The sequence below is a fragment of the Erithacus rubecula genome (assembly GCF_903797595.1).
Source record: "Erithacus rubecula genome assembly, contig: scaffold_141_arrow_ctg1, whole genome shotgun sequence".
Lineage (NCBI taxonomy): Eukaryota > Metazoa > Chordata > Aves > Passeriformes > Muscicapidae > Erithacus > Erithacus rubecula.
Window position 1 is genome coordinate 520,792 of NW_027635538.1, and position 9,316 is coordinate 530,107.

General features: G+C 63.6%; 1 protein-coding gene and 1 long non-coding RNA gene across 4 annotated transcripts in view; one reads left to right on the plus strand and one right to left on the minus strand.

Moving 5' to 3' along the window:
* The window catches only part of LOC306816678, a 162,702-nt gene that overhangs the window by 41,034 nt on the left and 112,352 nt on the right, over positions 1-9,316 (minus strand). The window lies entirely within an intron of this gene.
* On the plus strand, positions 486-2,223 carry EGR4 (early growth response 4; the record flags this gene model as incomplete). The annotated part of the gene is made up of 2 exons (XM_079333115.1): positions 486-629; positions 920-2,223. Exons 1-2 carry the CDS (start codon positions 491-493, stop codon positions 2,221-2,223), a joined length of 1,443 nt encoding a protein of 480 aa, XP_079189241.1. The 5' UTR covers positions 486-490.

The following is a 9,316-nucleotide window of genomic DNA, read 5'->3' on the forward strand; positions in this document are numbered from 1 at the left end:
CCTAGCCTACATCCTGAGTCCATATATGGGCATTTACGTCACGGCAGCCTCACTGGGGACTCCAGAAATGGCTGCGGCGGAAGGTCGGAGCAGCCCCGCTCCCGCTATAAAGGGGGCGGCGGGGAGGGAGCTCCGGGTGTCCGCTCGGGCTGCGCCGCCGCCGGGCCCTGCCTGCCCCCCCCCGCCCCCGCACTGCCCCCAGCACCCCCGGGCAGCACCGGCGGGGTCCCTGGCCCCCGCCCCGAGCACCGCTGGGATCGGTGCGGGCACCCCCCCGCTCATCCCCGAGCACCCCTCGGATCGGTGCGGGCACCCCGAGCGCTCCCAGCGCATCCCGGGCTCGCCCCGAGCATCCCCGGGCTCGCCCGGAGCATCTCTCGCCTCCCTCCTGAGCATCCCCCGGCTCTCCCCGGGCATTCCCCGGCTCATCCCGAGCATCCCCGGCTCCCCCTCGCCCGCCCCCCCCGCTCCGGCCGCGTCTCCAGGGAAGATGCTCAACGTTATGGATTTCTCCTGCCCGGACCCGCTTTACTCCAAGTATGAGGAGAGCTGCGAGATGAAAACGGGAGACCTGCAGGGCTTGGGGCAGCCTGAGCAGCAACTTCTGGCAGAGGCCGATTTCCTTGGAGGTAAGGGCGGGGGGGAGCCGGGCAGGGATGAGGGACCCCGCTGGGAATGGTGGCTGCATCCAGGAATGGGGAACCTTCCCCTCCTCCGCCCTCAGCCCCGGCCTGGGGGTTCAGCTAGCTCAGGGCGGGGGTTCTGGGGGTCCTGCTGGGGCCGGGGATGAATCCAGGGCTCCCAGTGCGCTTCCAGGGACGGAGACCTCACAGTGACGCACCAGCCTCCCGCTGCTCCCCGCATCCCGCCCCCAGCCCCGCATCCCCGCATCCCTCTCACCGCCCTGCTCTGTTTGCAGGTGAGCTGCTGGGCGCCCCCGGCAGCGGCGGGGCCGTGGATTTCTCCCTGCTGGGAAGCCAGCCCTCCCCTTCGCTCAGCTACACCGGCAGCTTCTTCATCAAGGCGGTACCGGAGCACCCGCAGGACCAGGAGTCCCTCTTCAACCTGATGTCGGGCATCCTGGGCATCTCCCCGTTCGCCTCCTCCGAGGGCCACCAGAGGCACCTGGACGCTCTTTACCCGTGCCCCGAGGTGGCCCAGGGCCAGCTGGAGCTGTACCCGCCGTGCCAGCCCGAGCTGAGCGGCTCCAGCCCGGCCCCGTTCCCCGAGGGCTACGGCGCCTTCCCCGCGGCCGAGGGCGCTCAGCCCCTGCAGGCACAGCCCGCGCTGGCCAGCAGCTCCCAGTGCTTCTTCCAGCCCAAGCTCCCGGACAGCAAGCAGGACATCAAGCTGTCCTCCGCCTCGCCGCCCCTGGACAAGTTCAAAGCCCCCTGCGCGCAGTGGGAGCCCCTCTCCCAGCAGCACCAGGCCTACTTGCCCGGGGGCTTCCACTCGCCCGAAGGCTTCGAGAGCGGCCCGGGGCTGTTCCAGCCGCTGGGCTCCAAGCTGGAGAGCGTCCTGTCGGTCAGCTGCCAGCCGGAGCTCGGCAGCCTGCCGGAGGAGCCGGCCTGCTTCGGAACCCATCTGGGCTTCGGCTGCGAGCCAGAGAACTTCCCGGCCCGCGGGGACTTCGGGGACACCAAGATCCACAGCATCCCCGCCCCGTTAATGCCGGACTTCGACGCCTCCCTGGCCCAGCCCGAGGTGCTGCCGGGCCTGCTGGGCTCGGCCGAGCTCCTCCATCCTCACCCCTCTCCTTCCGTGCCCCCCGCGGACTTTCTGGGCCACCCCCCGTCCCTGCTGCCCGCCGCCCCTGCCGCGCTGGCCGAGCCCAAGAAGAAGCCGCGGCGGAGCAAATGCTCCTCCAAGTGCTTCTGCCCCAAGCCCCACGAGAAGGCGTTCGCCTGCCCGGTGGAGAACTGCGTCCGCAGCTTCGCCCGCTCCGACGAGCTCAACCGGCACCTGCGCATCCACACGGGCCACAAACCCTTCCAGTGCCGCATCTGCCTGCGCAACTTCAGCCGCAGCGACCACCTCACCACGCACATCCGCACCCACACGGGCGAGAAGCCCTTCTCCTGCGACACCTGCGGCCGCCGCTTCGCCCGCAGCGACGAGAAGAAGCGGCACAGCAAGGTGCACCTCAAGCAGAAGGCGCGCAGCGAGGAGAAGCTCAAGGGTCTGGGCTTCTTCTCGGTGGGGCTCTCCTTCGGGACGCTCTGAGTGCCGCTGGCGGGCGGCGCTTGCCGAGGTGCCCCGAGCGGCTCGGGGGAGAGCCGGGCTGGGAATGCCCTCCTGAGGAGAGGAGGGGGCGGCGGAGGAGCCGCGGGGCAGCGAGGAAGGGGCGGGATGGCGGCAGAAGATCTCCGGACCGCGGGCACTGAGCCGTCCTGCAGCTCCTGTGGCAGGGAGAAGCAAAGCCGTGTACAGACAGAAAGCAGCCCCGAGGCGGCTCTGCGGACACTCAGCGCCCGGGCTGTGATTTCCCTCCCGGGATGCTCCTGGCTGCAGATTTTCCCGTCGGGGCTGCAGCTGCTTTGGTCTTTTCTCCCCAGGGAGAGCGAGGCCACCGAGCTCTGACAACCGGTGCTAACAGACCCTTGGGAAAGGTGATTTCAATATTATTATTATTATTCTGTTTGTAAAAAGAAAAGGCCTCTATCAGGAATATTTCAAATTTGTGTCTATTTTTCTAATTAAAGCTTTGAGCTGATCTAAGCCCTCGCTGAGGTTGCTCTCTGCCTTTCTATCCTGCATTTCCCTTGGGGTTTTGACCTCTGCTACTGCATTTTGGTGGGGGGGGGTTGGGGGGGTGGGTGATTCCATAATTAGCAAGGAGAAGAGACTCTGTCAGTGCAGAGGGGTGCTGGTGACACTCCTGAGCACCCCCAAGGCCCAGTGGGGGCTCGTCCCAGTGAGGTTTCATCCTGGGGCACAGCAGCAATCCCAGCTCCCTGTGCTGGCTGTCCCTCCAAGCACAGCACGTGGCTCTGGGTTTGTTCTGATGGGGCTGAGTCCTGGAGGAATCTGCCCCTCTCCTGTGGGGACCCCAAAGTCCAGCCCAAGCCCCCATTCCAGGACCCTGCTTCCCAGTGGGATGTGGGTGTCCCTTGGCTTCACCCTCAGGTCCCCATTGCCCCTTTCCAGCCTGGCTCAGCCCCGGGGTTGGAGAGATCCAGGCAGCACCATTGGGCAGGATGGGCACAGAGAGAGGCTGTTTATCCCCTCCCCTCTGCAATTTTAGATGCTGGAGCAATGCTGGCTCCCATCTCCTGGGGCTAGGGGGCACAGGAGGTGCTGCTGCAGCCAGGAATGTCCCTCCCGTGGAAGAGCCTCCCTCCTCTGGAGGTTAAGGGTCAGTTACAATCAGGAAATCCCAAAATCTCGTCCTTCCAGTGGGAGATGGGGCATGCTGAGCTTTGGTCTCCACTAATCAAGAGAAGGTGCCTGTGGGAATGGAGCAGGGCCAGGGCCTGTCACCTGCTCAGGTGATTTAGGGTGCTTGGCTTGCAGAGGAAGGGAAACAGGCAAGGAAGGGCACAGCTGCAATCTGCTCTTTCCTTTTCTGATGGATTTTGGATCTGTCCCCCAGCCCTATTATGAAGGAGAGAAGAGTAACCCTGTTTTATTCCCTCATGCCCTCAGCCCTTTGTCAACAGGAGCATTCAGGGATAAACACCAGCAATCCCAGCAGATCCAGTGTCCCAGTAATCCCAGCTGAGTCTCAGCAATCCCAGCAGATCAAGTGTCCCAGGTGTCCCATGAAATCAAGTGTTCCAGTAATCCCAGAGGAATCCAGTGTCCCAGTAATCCCAGCAAAATCCAGTGTCCCTGTAATCCCAGAAGAATCCAGTGTTCCAGGTGTCCCAGCAGAGTCCAGTGTCCCATTAATCCCAGGAGAGCCCAGTGTCCCATTAATCCCAGCAGTCCCAGTGTCCCATTAATCCCAGCAGAGCCCAGTGTCCCATTAATCCCAGCAGTCCCAGTGTCCCATTAATCCCAGGAGAGTCCAGTGTCCCATTAATCCCAGCAGAGCCCAGTGTCCCAGTAATCCCAGCAGTCCCAGTGTCCCATTAATCCCAGGAGAGTCCAGTGTCCCATTAATCCCAGCAGAGCCCAGTGTCCCAGTAATCCCAGCAGTCCCATTAATCCCAGGTGTCCCATCAGAACCTGAGCTTGCTGGGGTGTGGGACTCTGTGGAGTTGGGGTGGGAAGCTGGGCAGGGGATGGGGGTGGTAGCAGAGATGGGCTGTGGGAAGGGGCCAGGAGGAAACCTGGCTGAGGGGGAAATCCCAAATTTCCCCTCGGATGTGTCTCTAAAATCTCACACCTGGTGGCACCCAAGGGTGCTCGTGACCTCGGGTGAACCTCCCAGTGTGTGGGAACCTAATCCTGAGCCAGGAACACTGCAGGGGTGCAGGTGCCCCTGGACATCCAGGAAAGCTTTTCTGGGGGGACTCCCCAGCTTCTGTGGCCAGCAAGGAGCTCAGGGTTCCTTTGGGAAGGGGCTGGGCTGGGCCCTCTGGGGGCTGGCAGAGCCCAGCTCTCCCTGCACCATGGCCATGAATGATGCAGGAGCCCTTGATTAACACCCCTCAGGAAATCATCAATCATTGATGTGAGCTGGGAGCTCTGCAGAGGCACTGCTCCAGCTTGGCCCTCTGCTCCTCTGGCCAGCACTGCCAGGGAGGTGGGAGGGGTGGGACACACCCCACAGCCACCCCATAACCACCCTACAGCCACTCCCAGTCACACCCATCTATCCACAGCCACTCCCAGCCACCCCACAGCCACCCTACAGCCACTCCCAGTCACACCCATCTATCCACAGCCACCCCCAGCCATCCCACAGCCACCCTACAGCCACTCCCAGCCACCCCACAGCCACCCTACAGCCACTCCCAGTCACATCCATCTATCCACAGCCACCCCATAGCCACCCTACAGCCACCCCCAGATACCCACAGCCATCCCACAACCACCCCACAACCACCCTACAACCATTCCCAGCCACCCCACAACCACCCTACAGCCACTCCCAGCCACCCCACAACCACCCTACAACCAGGGTTAAGCCAGAGCTCAGGGACTGTCTGGGGAACAAGGCAGGGCCCAAAACTGGATGCTCAGGGGTTCAGTCAGGACCAGGACAGGGATTAACCAGGGCAGCCATGGACCAGAGCAGGACCAGCCTGGGAGCACACCCAGGGTAATCAGCGGGTAATTAACCCAGGGTAATCAGTGGGTAATTATCCCAGGGCAATCAGAGACTGGGTTGGGACCAGCTCAGGGGGCTTGGGGACCAAAGCTGGGCATCCAGAGACCAGAGCAGGACCCAGCTGGGAATCAAGGCAAGGTACTGGGGACTGGATCGGGATCAAGGCAGGGATTAGGCCAGGATGATCAGGCACCAGCTCAGGGACACAATCAGCACCAAGGCAGAATAGTCAGGACTCAGTCAGGATCAAGTCAGGGATGAAGACAGGACGGTCAGGGGCTGTCCCGGCACCTGCGTGCCCAGCCCGGCTGGGGCAGGAGCAGCCCAGGTGCCCGGGCTGGGCTGCACATCCCGGGGAGGACGCTCGGGGTGATCCCAGCCAGGGCCGGGGGTTTCAGTCAGCGGTGGGGCCGGGGGTCCGGCTCGGCCCGGGGGCTGCGGTGGCACACGCCGCGCTGCTGGGGGGCAGGCAGAGGGAGCTGTGCGGGAGGAACCCTGCGAGCAGCCCCGGCCCCGGCTGCAGGGAGGAGGCGGCTGCCGGCACTCGCCCTCTGCCTCCCGCATCCCTCCATCCCTCCATCCCTCCATCCATCCATCCATCCATCCATCCATCCATCCATCCATCCATCCATCCATCCATCCATCCATCCATCCATCCATCCATTCCTCCATCCATCCATCCATCCATCCATCCATCCATCCATCCATCCATCCATCCATCCATCCATCCATCCATCCATCCATCCCTGCATCCCTCCATCCCTCCATCCCCTCATCCCTCCATCCCTCCATCCCTCCATCCCCGCATCCCTCCATCCCTCCATCCCCTCATCCCTCCATCCCTCCATCCCCGCATCCCTCCATCCCTCCATCCCTCCATCCCCGCATCCCTCCATCCCGCCATACCTGCATTCCTCCATCCCCTCATCCCTCCATCCCTCCATCCCTCCATCCCTCCATCCCTCCCTCCCCGCATCCCTCCCTCCTCCCTCTCTCGCCATGCCGAGCCCGCGCTGAGCCCGCAGCGCCCCCGGGGACTCGCCATCCCCAGGGTGCCCAGAACCGCCACCCTCCCTGCACCCCGCCGGGGCCTTCAGCCTCGCCTTCCTTCCTCCTCCTCCTCCTCCTCCGCCTCCTCCTCCTCCCCCCACCCGCAGCCACCACCCTCCCTCTCCCTCCCTCCCTCCCGGGGCCTGCCTGGCATGGAGGTGCTTCCCGCGGGCTGCATCGCCCCTGCCCCGCATCCCCGCGCCCGCAGCCCCCGCGCCCCGCGTCCCCCCGCCCCGGCGCGGCGCTGAGCCCTCGGCAGGCGCCTCCTTTGTGCGGCTCCGGCCCCCACCCGCAGCCCGGCCCGGGGGCGGCCCGCGGGCGAGCGGCAGAGATGCTGCCCTCGCCGGAGGAGCCCAGCGCGGGAGGACGGCGGCCAGGAGCAGGTACGGGGCTGCAGGGGATGGGATGGAGCAGGGATGGTGCTCTGGGAGGCGGCGGTGGTTTGTCCCCAGGATGCTCCCGGCACCAGGGGGACGCAGAGGGGACAAAGCCGCCGCCAGGATGCGAGCACGGACCCGCCGCTCCCTGCTCCGGGGGCTGGCGGAGGGGGCCAAAATCGCACCCGGATTTTCATGCCCACCTCCCCCGAGCCCCCCGTGCCTCTGGCCCAGCCGTCCTCGCCCAGCACGGGGCTCCGGGAAGGATGGGGAGCAGCATCCTCCATCCCGGCAGCATCCCCCACCGCCTCCCTTCTCCATCCCCCTCTTCAAGCAGGCAGGGGAGCTGCCTGCTGGTAATATTTTTTTTTTTTTTTGGGGGGGGGGGGGGCAGAAATCTCGTTAAACAATGCGAAGAAAGGCTCCATGATGGATGGCAGGTAGCGGCGCTGGAGCACCGGGGATGCTGCAATCCCGGCGCTCGGCAGCGTTTCCCGGCTCCGGATGCCGGTGGGTTTTATCAGCGTGGCCGCTGTAGTAATGACTCCACGAATAATTCCCTCAAATCCTGCTTGTTGCCGTGGAGATGGGAGCGAGGAGAGGTTTTGCAGGGAAGGACCTGCCCAGGACACGGAGCGAGCTCCGTGTGCTTCCCCATCCACCCGGGCCGGATCCTGCCGCGGGTTTTGGCCGGGAAATTCGGGCTGAGGCTGCCCGGGAGCCCCGGGGGACGCGGCAGGGATCCAGGCCTGAGGCGGCACGGCTCGATTCCCCATCCCCGCGCTGCAAAAGCGCTTTCTCATCCCCCCGGCACGGCCGGAGCTGCCGCCGTGCTTTGTGTGTGTGGGGTCAGTGGGGGAGGGTGTGTTTGGTAACGACCCCAAACACAGCAGCCAAGCGGGTCACAACTCCCCCTCTCCCTCCCCCCCGGCTCATCTGGGTTTTATTTCTTGCACGGGTGTCTTGCCTTTGCTGATTTTCCCCTTAAAAATGGTTTCCCAGCCTCGAGGTCTGGTTGTCCCTCCGAGGGGATGCTGAGCCACCGGGGATGCTGCCCTGGGGACCAGCAGGGGCGGACGGAGGCTCCGTGGCAGCTCGGGCTCTGGGATGCAGGAGGGCTCAGAGGGCTGGCAGGGTGCTGGGAAGAGCTGTTGGTGGGATATTGCAGAGCGATGGGCAGGGGATGTTCCCACCCGTGGGTGCCCTCGGTGTTCTGGGGTAAAAGCATTGCAGTTTTCATCTTTGACAAATGAATGAAAAATGGAGATATTGTGCCCTGAGGTGTGTTTGTGCCCCCCAGGCTGGAGGGGACCGTGGCAACCTCCTGGGCTGCATTTTCACTGGCTTATCCCATTTCACAAGGGTTGGGTTTCCCCCACTGATGCTGTGGAGGATTTTGTGAGTGGGGGATGAACCAGGTCCTGCAGGGACCCTCACCCACCCAAGCAGAAGAGGCCACCCTGTCCCCTGCATTGGGCAGAGTGGGGAGCCCAGGGATGGATGAGAACCCTTGGGAATCAATCTCAATCCAGGATTGGGCAGTTTGGGGTCCCAGGGATGGATGAGAACCCTTGGGGATCAATCTCAATCCAGGATTGGGCAGTTTGGGGTCCAGGGATGGATAAGAACCCTTGGGGGTTAATCCCAAATCCAGGATTGGGCAGTTTGGGGTCCCAAGGATGGATGAGAACCCTTGGGGATCAATCTCAATCCAGGATTGGGCAGTTTGGGGTCCCAGGGATGGATGAGAACCCTTGGGGATCAATCCAAATCCAGGATTGGGCAGTTTGGGGTCCAGGGATGGATGAGAACCCTTGGGGATCCAGCAGGAGTGGGTCAGCCTTTGCCTGGAGCAGGTGGATCCCAGCACCTGCTCCTGGTGTGGGACACAGGGATGATCCTGGGCCTTGGAGACCCCTGATCTGCAGGGGCTCACTGGGTGGTGCTTGAGCAAGGGAGCAAAAGGGTCACCTGTGCCACCTCCTGTGACAAGCTCAGGTGGATGGAGCCATTCCCATGGGCTGGGCACCCCCCTGATGGCTCTGTCCCCCCCAGTGGCTGGGACCCTTCCCCAAGAGTGGGAGGCCTTCCCAGCCATTATGGATCTTCCCAAGGGTTCGTAGAACCACAGAATCACTCAGCTTGGAAAAGATCCCTAAGATCATTGAGTCCAGGAGCTTTGGAGCTTCCCAAGGGTTGTGAGTCTTCACAAAGGTTGTGGAACTTCCCAAGGGCTGTGGATTTCACAAAAGTTGTGGAACTTACAAAAAACTGTGGAGCTTCCCAGGGGCTGTGGAAGCTTCCCAAGGGCTGTGGAGCTTCCCAAGGGCTGTGGAGCTTCCCAGGGGCTGTGGAGCTTCCCAATAGTTCTGGAGCTTCCCAGGGCTGTGGATTTCACAAGGGTTGTGGAGCTTCCCAGGGCCCTGCACCTTCCCAGGTGGCCTCCAAGGGATGCTCGTGGGCGGGAGGAACACGGGAGGACGGGATGGAGGCACAGCTGAAGACCAAGGAGGGATTTTCGGGGACACCCGGGTGACACCCGCGTATCCCCGACCCCCTCTCTTCCAGCTCTCGGCCCCGCTGGATGCTGACAGCCCCGGCACCGCCGCCTGCCCCCCGTTCCGCCCCAGCCATGTCCCCGCAGCGCCCCCGCCCCTGCTCCGGGGGCTGC